A 23,342-nucleotide genomic window follows, 5' to 3' on the forward strand; every position below is an offset into this window, starting at 1 on the left:
CGTACCTGGTGGTTGTATTACGCATTGCATTATTTTTACATTGCAAAGTACCTGATTGTTGTGTTACGCATTGCATTAATTTTACATCGCAAAGTGCCTGATTGTTGCGTACGCATTGCGTGATTTTTACATTGCAAAAGTGCCTGATTCTAGCATTACAATCTGCATAACATGGTGTTAGGATTATAGTAGAATGTTTAGAAGTGCTCATTAATATCACCAGAACTTACAAGGGCTGGCTGGCGTAACAACCGGCCAGGAGGAATATTACAAATACGCATATGTTGGGTTTATATTGTGTGGTCTTATTGTATATCTTTTTATAAAAAGTTTAGACTCGTTTTTATACAACTCGTGTGGAGTCTATTTGTGGTGTCATCATTGGGTTGCTGTGAGCGTGGTTGCAAATACTTTACACATTTGCCTTGAAGATAAGCCTGGCTGCTTGTGCCAAGCTACCAAGTGGGTGAGCGGGGCTATCTCAGAAGGTGACCTTCTTTTCCCTGACGTTGAAACGCGGGTCCCTATTTAGCCTAAGGTACCTACCTCAGCCAACCAGGGATCTCGGGTCTAACAGGATTAAAAAAGAAATAGCTCCATTTCTTTACGATTAAGGTATAAGTTTGCTGTGCTTTACAATATTTACACTGTGGGTGAAATAGTACATTTTCACTAGCTCAACACAGAAAGTTAATGGATGTGTCTTTTTTATGTTTAAAAAAGTCCAAAGTGTAAATAAGAAATTAGGTAAATCAAACTTGCGTCCTTTTTTACATTTGAGAATTCTAATTGGCTCCTAAGCCAACCTTAATGAGATTCATGATTTGAACTATCCTGTTGAGCCAAGTTAAAACTCGGTTTCCTGCTTGCACTGCAAAGGCGCATTTCAGAGGGATTACCATTATCCGAATAGAGGAAGGATACATGAAAGAAATCTATATAGGTATGATTAGCTGACACTCCAGTGCAAAGCCTGGACATGCCCTTCTCCCAGGGGCAAAGACAAAACAGGTAAAACTCTGGCAGCAGTTACACAAAGGGATCTAACTAAATTGGGAAAAGAAGAACCAATGGGCATGCCTGGCATAAGCACCTTTCAATCTCTAAGAAATTTGTTATCAATTCAGACTGTCAACATACGCATACCTTCCAAATAATGCCTCTATTGTGTGAATGCCTCCTTGATTGCCAAGAGTTCATAGTCATAAATGGTGTAGTTTCTTTTAGGATCAGACAAAGTATAAGAAACATAGGCTATGAGATGGATGGCTTGAGTTTCTGATAAAAAAGACCCCAATAGAAAATGAGGCCGCATCTTTCTCTATAAAGAAAGACTGAGTACAGTCTGAGGGTCTCACTATAGGCACTGTTGTTAAAGCAGTCTTTAAGGTCTGGAAAACTCTTTCTTGTTCATCCCTGTAGGAAGCTAGCTTTTTATGTGGCAGTAACAATGTAAGGGCACACCATGCAAAAAGTACAGAAGACCCTTATTGGTTTACAGGGCTTACATTTATAATCCCAAGTGCTCTTTTTGTGATAGCGTGTTGAACAGCTTACGCTTATCAGAGGATAGTGTTACGCCTTTGTTATGTACACATTCGGAGTCAATAAATTTGACGCACTCAAGAAGACATTTGATACCAATTTAGAAACATAACACAGATTTTTATATTTTTAGATACCAAGATCACTGAAATCAGGTAAGTAGTTTCAGAGTTATAGATTTTGGTAGAAATAGAAACTACAGTTGGAAAAATGCTTTTGAAGTATGAGCCTCCAATGCAGTAATGTTATCCTATAGGAGAAACATACACTGCATAGATAAACATGCACACGTTTTTTGAGGGTGCCTTCTCAGACTTAAGGTGCTTAGGGGCCAAGGTCCAAGAAACCACCAACAGTTCGGTTTCACCTGCCCTGGTGTGTCTGGGTGCAGAGGTGCTGATTGTGTTGGTAGCCTTGAATGCTACATGTTAAAGTCTATGGAAGAAGTACCTGCAAAAGAAAGCCTGCAAGTGGGCGCTACGGGACAAGTCCGGCAGGAACCAAAGTGGGGCTGAACGCTTAAGGGTCTCTGGAGTACAGGTACATATGAGCCTGGGCTGGGGGCTCAGGTGCAGAGGTGTTTTGTCTGGAAGGTAGCTGTAGTTAGAAGCTCTCACTTGCCTCTGGTAACCTGGAGAGGGAGAGAAAACAGGACAGCAGGGCCACTCTTGATGAAAGTCTCATGGATCTTGAAGTCCATCGATAGCAGGTTGGAGCCGGCACCAGTGATGTCCGGACTGGACACGCAACAATCCTTGGCAGGATATTAGTTTTGAGAGGCTACAGGAGGGGTCAGTGGCTAAAGACTTGGTGAGAGTAACAAGGCTGACCTTCTGGACTCATGGCAACCTCTTCCTGGTGAGTTGCTCCCTCGGTGGGCCCAATGGCCAGCAAGACAAAGTACCGGGTCGATGCAGTGAGTGCTGGCAGATGCAGGAGGATGGCTCCTCCACCCCAAGGGAAATGCTGCTTAGTTGCTGAAGGTGGAACAATCCTCTAAGGATCTGGGGAGACTGTTCAGCTTCTGGAGGAGTTGGTCTTTGTAATTGTCAAGGTGCAGGCAGCCAGACAGGGTTTGGCACTAATCTTGGTGCAGGACCTCTGTTCTAATGACTTTGGCTCTTCTTTGTCCTTTCTTCGATTCCCAGTAGATGAAACTGAGCTCCTGGTGTAAAGGGGAACCCTAAATACTGAATATAGGTGCATTTAGGGGAGTGTAGGGTAGTAACTACACCCATGGTAGTGCTTCTTACCCTAAGGTGACTACACCCAGATTCTGATGAGGTTGCAGAAAGTGATGAGCTTTGTAAATGTTAGTTCCTTGACCAATCAGCAGGAATTTTATATAATTTTTACCCTGCATCCACAATGTAGATTCTACCTTACTAGGTTTTGTTTGTGCACAATGCACTTTTTGGTAGCCTTCACACATCAATGTGGCTGGTCTGATAATCTTATGCCATGTCTTGTAATAATATGGCAAAAAAACTACTTTGCATTTATTCTGTCTTGCGCACTTTATAAAATCCTGAGAGCAAAAGTTTTGTAGCCATTGTTGAGTGCAAGCTATGGTGGATTCTATTGATATCTGTTCTGCCATCTCAAACTATATAAGAGGGGTACTGATAATTAGAAAGCGGCATGGACAAAATAGTTTTTAGGAGGCATAGTCAAGGTATCTAGTATTTGCCTTTTTAAAGAATTTATAATGATTTTATTCTATTTATATGCCTGAGTCTATTCATTTAATATTAGGTGGATAATGTTTTTTGTTTATGACTTTGTGTTTTTATGATTTGCTTGCTAAATTTAATAAAACTTTTTGGATTATGACTACAGCTCCTATATGACTACTTCCCAGGGAGAGAGGGCATAATCCTGAATCAGAGTTCCTAGTTTCACCAAATTAAAAATGGTGAAATCCTCCCTTGGCTGTCTACTTCAGGTGGCCCACCTTAGGGGTGCGCTTAGCCTGAAAAGTGTGACACACCTTCTGACTAACTAAGTTCTCACCTGCTCTGGTCAAGTGGGCCGCAGGGCAGCGGGTGGCATTCCCAAGGTCTGGGGGAAGCCGTTGTCGCATATCAAGAATGGCACAGACTTTGAAGCCTCTGGCCTTGACATTCTAATTCACCAGCCATCCACTGGAGGATGTGTGATCTCCTTCCACCGGAGCAGGCACTGTTTCTGACATTATGGGTTCTCCCCTACAGCAGGGTCAGAAACTCATCTGTGGTGGCATGTTGGGATATACCAGTCAGCGTGCACACTAGACAACTAGTAGGTTTTCAGGGGACACCTCTAAGACGCCCTCTGGGTGCTTGTCATAATAACTCTAGTACTGGCATCAACACAGATTTATTAAGACAAGGTGCTTGATACCAAACAACATTGGTTTCTGTGCTGCCATCATGTAGCTGGGTAACTCGTAATGACCAGTAATGGCCAGTCCCCAGTACGTCATGTCCTTAAGATGGCTGGCTGATCAATTTCAATATCTAGTAATGGAACTAGACATCACAGGGGACTATTTGCTCATGCAGATGTGCCCTCACATATAATATAAGGCATGTGCCGTGTTGTTTTTTCAAAATGGTTTGTACCTTTTCACACATCATGCAATGGCAGTCTGCATGCAGTTTTGTGTGTCCCTTTGGGTGGCATAATACATGCTGCAGCCCATAGGGCTCTTCAGTACTCATGCACTGGGTACCAGGGGTATCATTTATGAAGGATTTACAGGGGTGCTAAAGTCCTTGCCCCTTGCCTTACAATTAGACATTTACCTTGTTTTAAAGGAAAGAGCACTGGCACGGGGGTCTGGTTAGCAGGGTCCAAGTGCACCTTCAGTCAAAACGCATCAGTACTAGGGCAAAAAGTGTGGGTGACCATGTTTAAAAGGGCACTTCCTACACTCCCCATATCAGAATAGGGGGATTGCTCTTTTTTATCTCTATTATGGGCTTGACAATAGTTAGAAAGCTTCAATTAAGTTGCCAAAGAAATTAGCAAATTCTAATAATTTCTAGATCTGTTTATCAGTCTTTGAGTCAGAAAATCAACCACAGCATTTACATTATCTAGATACATTTGAATGTCCTTGTCTGATATTGAAAAGACTAGGAATAGGACTAGGAATGATAGCTAATTGGTCTCAAATATCGCCCTTTCAGGATTGTCATAAAGGGCATTCTCTATCAATCTCCAAAGGACTTCCCTAACATGTTTGAGGCATATCATGAAGGTAGATTACCACAAATTAGTATAAAATATCTCCAATATATCATTTACAAAGTATTAAAAAAATAGCAGGGTTATTGAGGAGTCCAATTGACATAACCAGGTATTCATATTGACAGTATTTAGTATTGATTTCTGTCTTCTAACCATCCCCCTCTATAAGCACAGCAGACTGTAAGCCACTTCGAGACCTACTTTCTAGAAGACTGACTATTTTCACTTGATCCAATAATACTGAGATGAGGGGTAAATGATGTCTACTGCAGATGGTAATCACACGCAGCTCTCTCTAATTGTTGCATGGTCTATATAGACCATTTGGCTGAGGGATGAAAAATATAGACACACTTTTTAGGGACACAGAATGATAAATACATCTATTGTCAAAGCTCTGTTCAAACTATTTCTTCAGTGGCAGGGCTTCCTTGGGTGTTAATGGATACATTCTTCCTTGAGTATGGGTACTCAAAAAGTACCCATACTACTTTTTGAAGTATGGGTACTTCAAAATGCATGTCTATTGTACAGTCAGTTGTGAGGGTAATGTACTTGCTCCTTTCTTGCTGAATACATCATTTAAGTATTGATAGGCAGAAGGCATAGTTAACTCTTTCACTTGTTCTTGTAAGGTGAAACATGTCAAATGAGGTTTAAACTGAGTTATAGATCTTATTCGTTTGTGATATGCAGAGGTCATCAAAATGTATTTACCTTACCAATTTAACTCTGATTGGGAAATCATAACCACTTTGTTCATAGCAAAAGTTGAAACATAGATGTGAACATTACATCTAAAGTTACAGATTTGATATGCCCATTTTAAATTGCCAAAAATAGGTGTGCGTCTCTCTGTGGCAGAAGGGTGATATCTAATTACAAACTTGCTTCTGCTAAAGTTTCCTGAACTAGCTGCATACTATGTCTTTCATGACAATTTATATCAATTGAACAACCAGAGGTTCCACACAATCAATAAAGGCTGCCAACTTCACTGGAAATTAAGGTGCATTAATATGGAGTCTGACATTGAAAAAATGCATTTTTTAAGAACAAACACTTTTTGACATGAAAGGCTTGTCTTAGGGTTGCTCTTCAGATGCAAGTCTGTTAGTTTCCCTGAAGTGAAGGACAGTGTCACATGAAATGACCATAATATAAACTAAGTCTCTCCCTTTCCCTGTGTTCTCTTTCCTCCATGGTCAAAGTATGACATGTTCAGCCTGTCTGCATAGGTTCCTCACTCATCTTTTCAAAGCTCAAGTTTCAGTATTGCTTGGAGTAAACCATCATTGAGGAGGCATCTTATTATCCATCCTCATTGCATGCTGCACAGTTTCAATCTGAAGCATTAAATCATTCAGTGCCTCACATTCTGTAAGGCAATTTTGTTATGAGATTAAGGTGTCCTTCAGTTTATCTCATAGGTCACCATTGAATCCTATGACTGCAACCTCATCAGTCCAATTAATTTCAGCCTTTGATTATTGTCAATCAGTAATACAGGAAACTATTTCTTTCTTTCCTTCCTTTAGATTTAACAAACCCATGTCTGCCATTGGTTAAAGACCAGAGAAAACTGGTCCACAGATGCTGGGAAGTTAAACAGGAAAAGGCCATTCCTGTTAATGAAAGATGTAGTCTGAGTAACCGCTTTCTTTGTTAGATAAGAAACAATACAAATGTCACCATGGTCATATCCGCGGGAAGTGAATGTGACTTATATAAGAAATTATACCAGCATTAGGTCATAAAGTCTTCAAATGTTGTAGATCTGAAAACTTTCCAAGCAAGGTCAACCCAGTTTCTGGATTGTGGATTTTAGCCCCAGTTTTAATAAGGCTAATGTGCTCTCCACTTCTAAGGGAATCTTCGGTTGCCAATGTGATGCTTGGACCAGGAGTGTTTGGGCTTTCTTGCTCTATACTTAATTCTGTTGCTTTGGTTTATGAAGTAGGTCTACTCTAGCAGATCCACCTCTAAATCATTGTATATCTGATTTATAGCTGGAGCAATAATGTGGAGAGGATTTGCATTGGAGCACAATACAGGTCTGTAAGAAATTGGACTTGAAGGAAGTGAGGACCCACTTTCAATAATAATCACAGTCTTTTGCAGGGTGAATAAATCAGTAAATGCTTAACCCTCTGGTAGTTTGACACAAAACAGTCGGGTTTAACTTAAAGGCAATGAGTAAAGGTTTTATGCAGCACTCAAACAGTTATAAAGTAAAAAACACAAGAAAAATATCAAACAAATTTAGAAAAATTATAAATAAAATGACAGTAAAATTAAAAACCGGAGATATTAACTTTCAAAGTTTATGTTTAAAAATTGCATCGAAAAACACAATGGGCCTGATTATGATCCTGGCGGACAGGGTTACTCCATCACCAACATGATGGATATCCTGTCCGCCGTATTACAATTCCATTATATCTTATAGAATTTGTATTATGTCTGACCGGATATCTGTCCTGTTTGTGACGGTGTAGCTCATCTGCCAAGATCGTAATTAGGCACAAAGTGCCAACAGCGGTTATTTGGTTGTGCTTGACTGGGTTAAAATCAAAAGTTAAGGCTGACCGTGATGGAGTGCGGGTCAGGTACAGGAACCAGTTTCTTGGCCGATGGAAAATTTACCTTTGGACTTAGCAACGTTTAAGGATAAAAAGTGGTCATGGATGAGTATTCTTCGGAGCAAGCCGCAAACTGGATTCAAAGCTGGCCTAGATGACGGCGGGTGTCTGCAGAGAGGGTTCCCCAGTGCGTTCATCAACGAAGATGTGAAAGCTCTGAGGGGGGGAAGTCCAAACACTGTGCCCAGGGAGGCCTAGACGTTCAGACTTAAAAACATTTCTGGAATCTCCTTCAGAGGAGCAAACCAGTAATTTGGGGCCTTCAGGTGATTCAACATCGATGACTGCAGCTTCAAAGGCGATCCCAGGATCTATCAGTTCTCCATGCATAAAGTTAGCAAGAAGTTTCTAAGTCCCAGTTTTTGCAGTGTGGCTAGGAGGAGTACACTCTAACACCAGTCAAGCGTCTAGGACCTGGGGGAACACAACTGGGGAGTTATGACTCACTCTAACAGGGTCAAGAGCAGGTCCACTTGGAACTGGGCAGTTGAAGGGAGAGCTCTGGAAGCTTGTTGTATCCCAGTAGGTCAAACAGTTGGTCAGCCAACTGACCCTTGGAGTAACTTTTTGGGTTCTAGGTTCAAGGCAAGCAGGTCCAGTCTTCCTTCATGAGTTCAGACAGGAGAGAAGTCATTCTTGTGATTCTTCACCGGTACAGAAGTGTTTTGAGGAAGATACTGGAGATGTCACATTAATGTGCAGTGCCAGTCTGTGGATGGGAGAACTTCTGGCCAATCCCAAATCAATGGGGTAAATGTTACAAGGGGTTACCCTACCCAGTTTTGCAGCACTGCTCCTCTGTTTTAATCTAATCTATCCCACAGTGCCCCTCAATCAAATGTGAGCCTACCCAGAGGTGTAGCTATGATAATGGGAAAACCTTCCCAGGTGGTCAGTCAAAACCATCGTCTTTGGTAGCTCCCTATTCCTATTGGGTTTGGAGGCAAGCTGACTAGCAAGCCAAAAGGGAGGCAGGCCTAGGTGTGAGCTACATCTGACAGACAGGATATGCATCTTTTGAAGATCAGGAAGGGACTGGGCACAGCCGCCAGGCCATCCAGCTTAAGGAAGAAAAACACCTCCTCACCCAACCCTTATGTCCACTACCTGACAGCAATCCATATCTCAGCACAGGGAAGCCATCAGCTGTCAGGTGACATTGGACACTGCCAGAATGGCCCCTTTTGGCTTAAGCAGCAAAATGACAACTTTCTAAATGTGTCATTTTCAAAATAGTCATATAACATCCGACTTGACAATTGAATAGGATTTTAAATTATAAAAATGAGTTTTTGAATTATATAGCTGCCACCAAACTGAAATTAAGCACCACATGTTGTTATAGTACAGCCCAGTGTTTTTCTATAGAAGGGTCAGCCTTGTCACAGTGAAAAATGTAATGAAGGTTTTTCACTACCAGCACATGTAAAACATTAAATATATATGTCCTACCTTAAAAAATACCCTGCACATGAGGCATTTAGTGTTTACCTTAGGGGTGACTTATAAATATTAGATTAGGCCTGGCAAAATATCGAACAGCGAGCATGAGTGTCTTTCCTATCATTTTTGGAAGCCAATCTCCTCATAGTAGGGATGAAGGAGACTGAACAGAAGTGTATAACCATGTGCAAATAACATTTGAATCTAATTTTCCAATTTTCACATCACTTGAAATGAGGCTATAGAGTTTGCTTAGTGTCTGTGTTAACCACTGTAGAAGTACGTTTTGTTGGTGGTGATACATTAGAGCTTGCCCTTCATGTGGAGTTTCTTCTATCAGTATTCCCACCTTTATTCAGAAGAGCTTCAGGATACAAATTAATGATCAAACGTAGGTCTTCGATGGAGAAGCAAAATTGATATAATTTTCTCTGAAAGGTGCCAAAGCTAAACTTTTTCTAGTTCAAAATATTTCACCTGCTTGGAAATATACATCAAATTTCAACATCTAATATCTAATGTCCTGAATCAAAGCTCCTGGGTCATCTAATAAAATCACAATTCAAACTGCAGCTTCTGTCACCATGCCAGATAGACTGCAACTGTGCATTTGTAGCACATTGTCTTGTAAAGTATTTTCACACCCTCCATAAAGGCACTATGTGGAATTGAACTACTGCATTTTCTGGGACTTTGCATTACGTTGTGCACCAAACCATCATTGCTGGGATATACAGATTGCTGTTTGATAAAAGCACAGTGGGGATATGGTCGATAGGAGCAATAGTTGGATTTATTGTCTGAAAGGTGCCAGAACAATTCTGTAATTGCCCAGCATGCAGTTTGAGATATGGAAGTAATTAACCACAAATGTGTGCCTCGCTTCTCTGTGCTCTGACAAGCACATTAATACTTATGATGAGGCTACTGTTTGTCTCTCGATCTGTTAATAGCAGCCTATTTGCTGTGGGTGACTAACTCTACAAAATCCAAATAAAGCTATAAGGTGATTTAGGGCACTGCTCACAGGGAACATTCCACCTTTCAGTCGTGGGATTATAATACATTTAGCTGCCTCAGGTAAACCTGCCCGCCCATACATATAGTGGTTGGACTCCTAAATTCAACACAAATGCACAAAAACAAATATTTAAATATAATTCTGATTTCTGATTTAGAGAATTAGTAACTGTCAAATTTTACTATTGGAAAATGGATCTACAAACAGTAATTCTGTCATTGTGATGTAAATTCAGCAGATCCATGTATAAGGGCAAGTTTCAGGAGGTTTTTTGTGGTTTGAGGAGATCCACCTGTAGAAGCTGGTGAACAACCACAAATAATAGGTTTGTTGGTATTCACCAATGGTTGCAGTAGACTCTCGCCCTCGAAATGCACACAAACACAGTCCAGTGAAGAGGGAAAAGTGCATGAGCATTCAAAATGAGAATGATGAGGTACTCTTTACAACATCAATGTGGGTATATAAAGTTGGGTTCCCCCATTGGAAAAGGGTTTCCCAATATATAATGTGATAATGCACTTTTGAGTTCTATTTTAGCATTCAGAAAAATACAACTGCTGAAATTCAGGATGGGAAAATGTTAATACTACTATTTCCAGCAGTACATATAGAAAAGATGGAAATCCTGGAGCACGTGCTACATTCTTCTTATATCACTGAGAATAAGTTCCCAAGTTAGAAGTAGGTAAACCACCTACAGAGGCCTCTAACTGTACAAAATGATATACTAGCTCTAAAGCAATTTGAGGTATCACTCAAATCTCAGACCCAGGGGTTCATCAATTTAACACTTACAGCTAAAGAATTTGCCTGTAGATTTTTGCCACACACTTGGTCCAACGAATAATCTTTAAGTTGCAGCTGCAGACACCTTTGAGTGGTAAAATAAGTACAAAAATGCAGAAACATGCAAACTTTCAATGAAAATGCATTCCATGTCTTCATGTTTTCTAATTTATAGATAACTAATTGCTAGACAAAGGGAGACCTCATCTACAAGAATATACCAGCATTATCTTTGAGGATTTATTGAGTGAATGGTACACATTCTGTTCTCGGTGTACAACTCTTTTACCACCAAAACGTTTCCTGTTAAACATGAGTAATGAATCTGAACCTTCTTCATCATATATAATTCATTAAGTTTACTTACGGCAGATGTGAGTTGAGCTAGAGCTTGAAGTTGAAACATTTCATTGCTGACTTCCATTGTATGTTGCAGTCTTGCTGAAGATCTTGAAAGAGAAGAAAAGTATTAATTCTGAGCTACAAAGTATTGTCTTGATTTTTAATAAACAGCTATGTTTTAAACTACTGTTAAATGTAAGATAGTAATGAGGGAATGAATCACTTATACATTACTATTAAATCATGCATTAGGAAATTATGGTTTTGCAATTATGATATCAAAAGTCTCCAGCACACAGTAAGGACACTAAAAATAAGTATTTTCCCTGTGTTATTTGTTTTCAAATCCACTTTAATCCACCTCAAAATCCCGGAATTCTGATCAAGTCTTGCACTTTAGGCAGATGCAGGTTTGCTGGTAAGGGAGTAACTATCAGATATAACATGTACCACTTACTTCAGTAAATTCACATCCTGTTCCCTACCACCAGAAGTCAAAGACTTGGCTATTCAAACAATCTTAGTAAAATGTATTCTTGCCAACATCTTCTTCCATTTTCTTTTAGGGCTGGTAAAATATGTGCATCTTGCAAATGTTATACAATATACATACATACAGAAATCTGAGCACTTGTTCAGCATAAAGGGAATATGGTAACAACACATGCAAAAAGAACCTGATATACATGTTGTACATACTAATTTGAAACAAAGATTTCCATTCTAGGAGAATACATGATTAATTAACCATCATCTCTCCACCTAAAGATACATAGTTAACTATCTTTTTTTTAATGATGGCACACTGTAGCCAAAAGAAATGTTTCACAAGTAAGTGTGAGGCAAACTGCATTTGTACATTTGCAAGGTAGGAAAAAGGTGGTCACTTATCCACTTATCTCAATGCTTTGTATTTAAAGAATCATTGAACAGTTAGTGCATTGACTGACCATTTCTTGAACTCTAGAAGCCTAATGACGAACATTTTTTTGATGGAAAACTGTACAGTGTACTTGTACCAAAAGATTTGTAAGGAAACACTTTAGAAAAATCTGACTGTTATTGCAGGTTTGCCAATCAGCCTTCTGGGAAGTTGTGTCAGTGGAATTTATCAGCTGGCACTCTATGCCCCTGCCCACTCCTAGGTCCTAAAAATGCCCTTACCACCCTATACCCTTACCTATCCCCAAAACACAATTAACACCATATGCCCCTACCCACACCTAAACCCTAAAAACACACTTACCATTTTATACGCGTACTCACCTCTAAATGCTAAAGACACCCTTACCACCTAATACCCTTACACACCCATACACCATAAAAACACCTTTACTACCTAAAACCCTTAGCCGCCCCTAAACCCTGAAAATATCCTTACCACACCAAACCCCTTCCCATCCCTAAATCATAAAAACATCCTTACCACCCTATGCCCTCACCCACTCCTAAACCCACCCTTACTACCCAATACTCTTACCTACACATAAACCCTAAAATAACTTTACCACCCCATATCCTTTCCCTTTCCAATACCCTAAAAACATCCTTACAAACCAATACCCTTACACAGCCATGAATCCTAAAAAATACCCTTACCACCCAATGCCCTTAAAAAACCCTTAACCCTAAAAATACCCTCACCACCATAAAATCCTACTGAACCCTAAGCCATAAAAACACCCTTACAACCCCATACCCCTAAAGCCTCAAAGCACTCTTACCACCAATTCCCTTATGCACCCATAAACCATAAATTATATATAGGTTATATGTAACCTAGTGGCAGTAGACAGTAGATAGTTATAGCTACAACCACGTTTCCATAGGAAAAGCTTTTTTTGACTTTCCTATATCTGTGGCACATTTTGACGAATCTTCACAAACATTTCCCCCAAAAAGTGTGCCGGTGATTCTTGTTGCGCATGGAAAGTTTCAGGGTGATTCATCAAGTGGGGGCTGAGAAAAAGGATGTGTCAAAAAAAGTGATTTTTCCATGTTAATTCTCATAAAAGTTTTGAACACGGCAACAGCCCAAACCACTGGACGGAATTACACCAAAATTGACAGAAAGGTAAATTTATTTATGCATACTACGCTTTCAGTTCTCTGGTGTAAATCTATTCAGTAGTTGTCGAGAAATTAAAGGAAATCCAAATTTGAATATCTACGATTGCGAAGCCTTCGCTAATAATGAAAAGCTTGTGCAGAGATCTGCAGAGCTCTGATTAGCTGCCAACACTTCAACCAGGAAGTGCTGGCAGCCATCTTGGGACTTGGCTCAGCCAAGAGCTTAAAAAAGCGTGAAAAAAAGAAAAGAGGGCAAGGTAGGGATACCCTGACCCCCATGCCTTGGTCTTTTGGGGCAAAAAAACATTTTTTTTAAACGCATTTTGCCATGAATTCACAAAATTTGCAGCAACATTTTTTTTTAAACAAAACAAAACAAGCATGGGCTCCCTCGCTTGTTTTGAAAAGGGCCGGTGGATTGGCCCAGGTCCCGGGAGCGTTTAAAAAAAACAAAAGAAGGGGGCACACATAGTACCCCTCCTGAGGCTCTTTGAACCCTAGGGACCACCACCTCCCAAGAACTTTTCAATAAAGGAGGGGGCCACACGGAGCTCTACCAATGGGCATGTAGAAACCCAAGGGGACAACCACCTCCCCATGGCAATAATAATTTGTGGGGGCCGCACAGACCTCCCCCCTGGACTTTGGGAACCTCTATCTCCTCAGGGACTAAAAAGGAAAACATACTGGGAGTGGGGCCTAAAGGCTCTTTCACGCCATATATGGCCCCAGAGACCACCACCTCCCCGGAGCCGACCCGTACACAGATAAGGAGGGGGGCCATGCTGCTCCCCTCCTAGAGCCATATATCGTACTTGGGACTGCCACCCCCATGGACGGCTCTTGCTTTGTTCTGGGGTGCCTACCCTGGGACATAGCTGTATTCATTTGTCTTGGAGAGAGCTGGCAGCTCCTGCCAAGCAAAAGCAAACACTCCGCTTCCATCAAGCAGGAGCTGTCAAACAACTCCTGCATGCTGGAAGGGGAGGTTTCACCTCTTTCCCTGTCCGCAAACATGTGGGCAGGGAGAGTGATGACATGATTGCTCTTGTACACAGGGAGCTGCATTTCTAGCAGCTCCCTGTGTGCATTGGCAATGCCGGCTCCTGCAGGAGGCGGGGAGCCAGCTGGGATCCCGTGGCCTTGTGGATCCCCCCATGGTCCCATAGCATACTGGGCACCCTGGCTGGGACCAGGGAACCCAGAAAGTTGTGCCCAGGCCCCAGGGTATTGGGTCCCCGGGGCCGAAATCAGCCCAGGGAGGGGGGCGCACAGCCCCCTCCCCCATAGGATTATACATGTTTTTACCCAACAAGGTAGCACTAGACTAGTAGAAAGTACTCCAGTTGGGTAGACATTTTGTGCAAAGCTGTGACCTCTTCTTAGATAAATAAGCAGGTGTGGTTCTATTCTTGCTCGGATTCTCATTTCACAAAAGAGAAGGTGGAATAGAATTATATATTGAAAATATGTTACTTTATTGAGCATTTAAAGGTGATAAGAAAACTTGAATTGAAAGAGAGAGCCCTGCATTGGCTGGGACATTGCAGGCAGAAAATCCTACCACTGAACCACCAATACTCTGCTTATTAAATGGAAGCAAAGTATTTCTATTTGGGAACCACCAGGGTGTGTTATATGGAGACTAAAAGTTCATTGTTATACAGAAGGTACTACACTTCTGCCCATTCAATCTGACACTAACAGATCTTACAGTAAAGTACACACAGGTACACTATAACACGGTAAGCTAATTGACAGCGCTTTGCTCAGATGTTGCAGATACTGAAGTATCACTGATACTAAGGATGCAGAGAGAATGCTGACATTCTTCTATATGTTCTGAGAAGAGAGGGTGAGAACTCACTCAGAACAAGTGGTAGCCTCCCAGTTTGTCAGATGGCACACCTAAATCAGGGGCACCAACGCGTTACATATGTCACGTGCAAGACTACACAACAGTGCCATGTGATAGTCATAGTTTTTTTCTTTTTTTCGTTCAGACCCATTCACTCATTTCGGTTCAATCTGAAGTACAAATAAAACTTGCACAGCAGAATTAAATTGGAAAGGAGACAGGAATCACAAAAGCGCCTGTCCAGTGTGAGGGTTATCAGAATTTGAGACTGCAGCCACACTGAGTGCATCGGTTTAAAAAGAAAACACATATGTAACCTTGAACCATGTAGCAGGCGGATTGAGACAGAAATGAGCCTGTAATGAGATTTCTGAAGGCATTGAAGGAAAGGACACAAATGTACAAAAAGTAGCTGCTCCATCTATAGTACTCACTAATAAGATATCCACAAGTGCAGTACTGTATAGTAACTCATGGCACAATGGTAGCACATCTGACTCCATATCAGAAGGTTGCGTGTTCAAATGACATCGGGGGCAAATTATGTTTTTGCAAGACTATAATATCTGGTAGTGTCAGCCATTTTAATAGAGCTTTTGTCATTTTTATTGTACGCATTCTGAAGATTGTTTATAAAATTGAGTTCATTACATGCTTCAAAGCATGGCAGTGTGTTATTTGATGATGGCAGATGGTCTTGGAGAAGAACAGAGTTTTACTAGGAGCAAACAGATTTTGACTTTTTAAGCATACTACATACACAACATATTTCTAAATGGTGGCTTTAAAATTGGTCCGGATTGAGGCAAGTCAGAAGGAACATATCACTTCTCTCTAAGTCAGAAATCCCCTGTTGTTTTGAAAACCTCAATTACCACAGCTGCTTTACCCAATCGTATGTCACAGATGTCAGTTAGTCTCACCTTGAAGTCTCCTTGCTATCCCTTGCACTTTGGTGATTGTCACCCATTTTGTATGTTTTGCTATTCAGTCTTTTCAGTGTTTACATTACAGTGGTGGCATGGGGTGAACTGGCACCACATCCAGCTAGCAATGCCTCATGCAGTACTTGCCCTCTGTTGCACGTCCTAGAAAATGAGGGCGCAATAGCATAGCTCGTGTTTTAAAGGCGCTGAACAGAAGTGAGTCAATGCGATTGATAATTAAGCTAATTAATTTAAATCCTCAAAATAATTGTTGTAATCAAGGATGAGTGTATTACATTAGGATGACCTTGGCAGTGAAGAGTAGACCTTTTTGTGAGATTAGCTTCTTAAAGTCACCCATTCTCAAGCTGCAGATCTAGCTTTCCAACTATGCTTATCAGCTTTTGCTCCTACTTCCAAACCGTGATGCAGCCATTGGCCCTGTGCATGAGAGCATCCCTCACACTGCTGTGCACCTTTTACTCAAAGGCCCTCAAGGTGGCCCTTTGGTACTGCCACAGCTGGGCAGATGATTGAAAGCTGAGATTGAGAATGCAGCCCCCGGCAGCAACATTCGACACCACCAATCGGCTGCTGCCAGCACCTGTCTCTATGACCTGGCCCTACCACCTGGCCCATGCTGCCCTCTATATGCAAAAACTCATGCCCAACACCATCTCTAGCTTCACAATTAATTTGAAAGGTAAACTCATACAATAGTGTCTGTAAAAAGTGAGTGGTCCACTCCACCCCAATAATAGCCGCATTTTCATATCCAATAGGAATTCGGGGGACCCAATTTTCTTTATTGCGTTAGGGCGACTGGCACCCTAGCTACGCCACATTCTCAAGACTTTCAACCAGAGCAAGAGGGAGAGAAGGGAGAAAGCAGGAGAAAAAGGACAAAAGAAAAATGGTGACAAAGGGAAGAAGCAGAGACAGAAAGGTTACAGGGATGTTACAGTTTAGAAATAGCATTAAAAAAAACTTAGAAATTCACAGAAAAAAACAAAGGTTACAGGAACGTTAGAGTTAGGATGTAGAATCGAAAAAAAACTTAGAAATTCACTGAAAAAACAAAGGTTACAGGGATGTTATAGTTAGGAAATAGAATAAAAACAATCTTAAAATTTACTGATGAAAACCAAAGATGACAGGGACGTTCTAGTTAGGCTCAGATTTCACTCGTACAAAACCATTGAAATTCAGCAGTTTTAGTTACCTGAGCTAACTATAACTTACTCCCCCAAAATGCACTGCATATGACTTCACGTAATACATCACTCCTGACATGTTCAGTTATATCAGTGATGACATTATCCATAGAAACACTCACGTATCCACTCACACCCCCATACAACCTCTCATGCACCCAAACAACCACTCACATACCCATTCATAAACCCATACAAATAATCATGCACCTACTGACTTATGCATAGAGCCACTCAAACACCCACTCACTCATATGGACACTCACATAACCACTCACTCACCAATTCAGATACTCACACATCCAATCACTTACTCATACAGATACCAATACATGTACTCAGTCACCAAAACAGTCAACGAGAAACACAGTCTCCCATACAGCCTCCATAACACTCACTAACTCACTCACCAATACAGCCACTTACATACCCACTCACACACCCATACACCCACTTACACACCCATTCAGGAACCCATATAGCCATTCATGTACCCTCTCACATACCCATATAGAGACTCACACACTTGTACACTCAGCCATACAGCCACTCATGCACTCTGTCATTTACCATTTGTAGCTACTTACACACTCACTTACTCACCAATACAGCCAGTCACACAGCCACTCATTTACTCATACAGCCACTGATACAGCCACTCACTCACCCATACAAAAACTCAGATGTCCACTCACTCATCTATACAGTCTATCACATTCCCACACACTCATCCATACACCACGTACACACCCACTCACCCATACAAGCACTCACACACCCACGTATTCACAAATACACACACCCACTCACACAAGGACATACACAGTTAAATAGACACTCACATAATATATGCTTTAGTATAGAATCAATCATTAGTAGTACATAAACTAAACTAATTTACCTTTTGAGGTACCTAAGTATATATGTTTAACACTCAGAAACTTTTAGAAAGCACTCACAATCAATAGATGATACCATCTGTGATGTCATTAGTGATGTTATTTGAGATGTTATCACTGATGTCACTGACTATGTCATGAGTGATTTAATCTATGACGTCATAAGCAGTGCATTGCAGGGGTGTACGTTATAGATAGATCAGGTAACTATAACTGCTGAATTTTAATGGTTTTGTACAAGTGAAATCTGAGCCTAACTATAATGTCCCTGTAATCTTTGGTTCTTCAGTGAATATATATATATTTGTCCCTGTTAAAGGCATCGGCTGAAACTCGTTGCTCTTGTGTCCGCACCCGATGCTGATGTTTATCTAATAAACTAAGGATTTGGTGAATCCCTGGCTGTGTCGCAGTGTCCTTACCTCAATGTGAAGAGATTTAAAAACTATAGATTTTCACTGAAAAAAAACATAGGTTAAAGTAACGTTAGAGTTAGGTGAATATGTCAGTGACAACATTAACATTTTGAACTGAAAAAAATAAATAAAAGAAAGTCACCAGTCAAACATCATTTAATGCTATACCCTATTATAGAGCAATGTGTTCAGAAGAAACTTGGATGATGACATCATTAATGTCATCAATGATGTAATTTGATTTGTCATCAGTGATGTCATAAATGCCACAGAACATGCCATAGGTGATTTAATATGAGAGGTCTGAAGAAGTGCATAGCATGAGTGCAAGTTATAGTTAGCTCTGCTACTTATAACTGGTAAATTTCTGTGTTTTTTTGTTTAAAATAGGAATGTTGTCACTGACATATTCACCTAACTATAATGTTACATTAACCTTTGTTTTTTTCAGTGAATTTTAAGGTTTTTTCTTCAAAACAAATCTTTCACCACACCAAACTATAATGTTACTTTAACGTTTGTTTTTTTAGTGAATTTCTAGTTTTATTTTAACGTAAAATAATATTTTATCATCATATGTAAACCTAATCCCCAGCCGTGTGTGCCCCATGTGTCCTCCCTCCCTAAGCCTTATTAGGCCCTGGGGACACTATTCCTGAGGACTTTTTTATTTTTTAAGAAAGGTGAGGCGGGCTGGGTGGCCCCACCTCCTCGAGTCTTATTGGGCTCTTGGGACTCCATCCCCTAGGCTATTTTTTTTTTATTAAAGGAGAGGGTGGCCAGGTGGCCCTTTCCCGAGCCTTATTAGACCTTGGGTACCCTATCTCCACAGAGTATTTTTTTTTATCGAAGGGGAGAGGGGCAATGTGGGTCACCTCCCCGATGCATTTTAGACCCTGGAAGCCCATCTCCCAAGCCTACAACTTAAAATAAAGGGAAAGGTGGCCACATGGCCCCACTCCACGAGCCTTGATAGCCCTGGGGACCACATCCCCTAGGGCTGTTTTTTAAATTAATGGGGAAGGGGGCCACGTGGCTCATACTCCCTGAGCCCTCTTAGGCTCTGGGGACCCCATCCCCCTTTGTGACTAGTAACAATAAAAGGATGGCCCCCTCTCCTTATTTAATACAGCCCCAGGGATTCGCCTTGGCGCCCTTTTCAAATTAACTTTTTTCAGGAGTCCTGCTGGATTGTGACACTTGTTGTCGTTGTTTTGGGAGGGGGGTTGCTTTGTAGGGGGGAGGGGAACACTTCAACCAGGAAGTGTTGGCAGCCATCTTGGGACTCAGACTCACCTGAGTCCCAAGAAAAAGAGGGAAAAATCATAAGAGGATAGGGCAGGAATACCCTGCCCCCTAGGCTTGCTGGCCCAAAACTTTTTTTATTCCAATATTGTCATGAATACGTGGAGGATCCACGGAACAATTGAGAAAAAAAGCAAGCACTTGCTTTACTTTGCCTCCCCGGGTGGACTAGGTCTCGGGGGAAAAATAAGTTTGTTATTAAGGAGAGGGGCACACCTGGCCTCCCTCCCCAGGCTGATTTAGGCCCTGGGGATTTTAAAAATGGGTAGGGGGGCCTGCACTTCCCCCATCCTGAGCCGATTATGGTCCGGGGATGCCATCCCCTGGGACCTGGCCCCAAAAAAATATGGGGAGGGGGGCCACCTTCATGGGCCACGTTCGTCTCCGAGGACCCCATCCCCTGGGGCCTGGCTGTGGATACAAAAGGGAGCGGGTATCCAGGGCCAACATCACCCTGTGTTGGGGGCCGCATGGCCCCCCTCCCCAATTAATAAAAGATGAGGCCTTGGGGATGGGTACCCAGGGCCAATATTGGCACGCGGAGGGGCCCTGCACGAAATCTCTCACAGGTAGCCAACCACAGGTGTTTGGGTGAAGGGCACGGCTGGAGGTCAGGTTCTGCATTCAATTCCCTGTTGCTCACAGCCAAAGGCTGTGCGCAGTTGGGAGTTGCCCACCTGCACTGGGCTGGGTTTAGGCCAGAGGACAGCACTAGCAGCCCATCCAGCAGGGGAGTTGGATGAATATGATAATAAAAACCACCACACGTATGGTAATAAGATCTCAGTTTACCCTAAAAACCCTAGAAAGTCACTGAAGAAAATGTTTAAAGGGATGTTATAGTTAGGTGTGGAAATAATAATGAAACTCAAATTTAGAAACCAAACAAAACACAATAGTGATAGTATCCTGTAATGTTTGTGGACTTAAAGTATTTTAACGCTACACCTGTGGCTAGTTTTCTATTCACCTTAAAGTGATTGTCTTACAGACTTCAGATGACCCAGAATTTTAAGTCATTAGGTTGACAAGTGTGCCCTTGCAGCTGAAAAGACACTTTCAGCTAGACCTTACGACAACTTTCTGAAGCCTAGCAAAATACCCTACATTCCTGAGATGGGCACAATAGCACAGATCCTTATAGGCATGCTTACAAAGCCGGTGTGAGAAAATCTTCTTCTCAGCCGGGCAACCTTACTTTCTACATTATTCAGCATTTCTCAATGCTTCAATATCTTCAGCGAAGATCTGGAAACAAACATCTACATCTAATAAACATCTAAGCTGCATTACATTTGTCTATAGCTTTGTAATAACACTATTTAACATGTGCACATGTCCAGATATCAACTGGTGAATAATTTATGCTCAACAGAAGCACTGGACTTTCTCACAGACTTTTGGAGCAGGCTTTGGCTTTAGGCCACATGCTACTTTGAAACATACCTCTGAAACTCACATCAGGTGCGCTCAATCCATATATACCTTGTTAAACATGGATTGATACTTGTACTCCAACTTTAGTAATTTGTGAACTGTTCACCATATTACTTTCAACATGCACAACACCTGCCTACACACCTTATGCTATGTCCATGCTATGCACCCACACATGTGCACACAGTAACTCTATGCTGTATAGGACTATGGTGTAATCAGTGATGTGACCAATTATGTCATTTAACATGTCATGACTGAAGTAATGTATGGGACGATAAGTAGTGCATGGTGGTGGTGCAAGTTATAGTTGTTCAGTAAACTATACCTGTTGAATTTCAGTGTTTTGCTTAGTTTTTAAATGTTAGTTTAATTAATATTTCAGCACCTAATTATAACTTATAACTACACTTTGTCCTTAGATTTCAGTCAATAACGTACCTGGGTGCCACAAAAGGATGCTGAAAAGGGATTTTTCTACATGTTTCTTAAAGGTAAGCAGAGTGCCCTTATCCTTGATATCTTGGAGAAGTATATTCCATATCCATGTGCCAACTACTGAGAATCTGTGGTCAAATTTCACTAGAGTTTAGTTCGAATGTTAGAATGTGAAGATCCAATAATCAAACGTTTAGCTGCATGAAGTAAGAGAATAATTGATTTTGTCCCATTAATTGTGGTTGGTATTATTCCCTTGATGCACTTTATATGGGAGAAATTTACAATAAACCAGCTCATGTGGTGTATTTTGTAAGGTGTTAGTGGGAGCTTCAGGCCAAAGCAAGTCCCTTATCCCAGAGTCGTCTCCTTCCTCATCAAAGATTCGTTAGGGTAAATTCACTGCGGGTTTTGTTGGTATTACTTTAATAAAATATCATGCAGATTTACAATGTGTATTTATTAAGTGAAATACCATAAGTAATTTCCAGAGCAAACAAAGATCGTATTTAATTACATATTCACAAACAATACTTACAGACCACAAAAGCTGGGACTGGATGGAACCGTCGGCACAAGCTTCTGTAAAAGCCTCACCCCATTCTCCCATTCATTGTCCCTTCCAAACTCGCAGAAAGTTTCATTACATTCATCTTCTGAGAACTGGTAAAAGGCGTAAGTGTCCTGAAAGCACAGCTGCTTGTCCACTGTTTAGGGGAAAAAAGGAGTGTTAATGAATTTTGTTTGTACCGTAGTGCAAAAACGAGACATGTATGACATTCGTGGTAGGAGTTTTTTTTATAATTGCAAATATGATAAAAGGGGGTTGACAGAGGCCTAAGATGCATAGAGTGTGATCATAAAAATATAAACAAAAATCTAGAACAATAGTTACTGCCATTACAAAACTTGTTTTGGGTGCATTTGCTTTTGCGTTTGTCAATATAGTGCTGTGATTGTGTCCTATGCACACTGGAGTCTAAGTGCTACTGGGGCTTTGCTGAGCACCTCCAAGTGAACTTGTTATAGGTCGGGTGAAGAATGGGCAATAAGGAAACCTTTGGAAGAGGTTTTTCAGATTGTGTTCGCAAACAGTCTGTTACAAACTATATTTGTCTTCGCAAGGAGGGGAGGGCACGGTTGGCTCAAATGTTTCCTAGGAGAGATTGCTACCCATCATGGCTTTTCAAATTAAAATAAGGCTCCCTTTCCTCTTTCAAAGCGCATTACGCAGTTTACATGCAAGATCAGGCTACTGAAACCCATGGTGATTCCTTAGGGACTGAGTAGCCAAATCAGTCCACTATTTCTGCGAACCACTATGGATGTCCTTGTATGGTTAATGCATTTTTCGAAGTCAATTATGATGTGATTCGCCAAAGGAGTGACTTGAATATTACTAGCACGTTTGCCATTTCTCCATTCCTTTTTATTATTGTAGAATTGGCATTCAATGTATAGAGTCCATTTTCCTCTCTTAGAGATACCCCTTCAGACAACAACTGTTGACAGAAAAATTGTACTGTCGAGTCAGCACTTCTTGCAGGGATTTGCGCTTAATAAGCAAAGTACACAAAAAGGCAGGAAAAAACCTGCTATTATCCCTCTGATGACACTGTCACTCAGCCAAGCGCTTTTCCTGATAATTTTGCAATTGTCTAAGGGATTTGGCATTGCTGCCATTTGTTTATAACCACACAAACAAGCATTTGCAATGCAATAGGTCTCGCATTATTAAAGTTTGAGCTATTGGCATTGCTAAA

The 23,342-nt window shown here is 41.1% G+C and overlaps 1 protein-coding gene across 1 annotated transcript in view; it reads right to left on the reverse strand.

Annotated features, from left to right (window-relative positions):
* Window positions 1–23,342, reverse strand: part of RAPGEF5 (Rap guanine nucleotide exchange factor 5) — a 970,266-nt gene that overhangs the window by 543,384 nt on the left and 403,540 nt on the right. Inside the window, exons 5-6 of the mRNA XM_085631598.1 lie at window positions 22,118–22,286; window positions 11,042–11,123 (exon numbers count right to left, since the gene is read on the reverse strand). Of these exons, the coding sequence (XP_085487724.1) occupies window positions 11,042–11,123; window positions 22,118–22,286 (251 nt within the window). The remainder of the gene's footprint in view (window positions 1–11,041; window positions 11,124–22,117; window positions 22,287–23,342) is intronic.

The sequence above is a fragment of the Triturus cristatus genome, chromosome 10, assembly GCF_964204655.1.
Source record: "Triturus cristatus chromosome 10, aTriCri1.1, whole genome shotgun sequence".
NCBI lineage: Eukaryota > Metazoa > Chordata > Amphibia > Caudata > Salamandridae > Triturus > Triturus cristatus.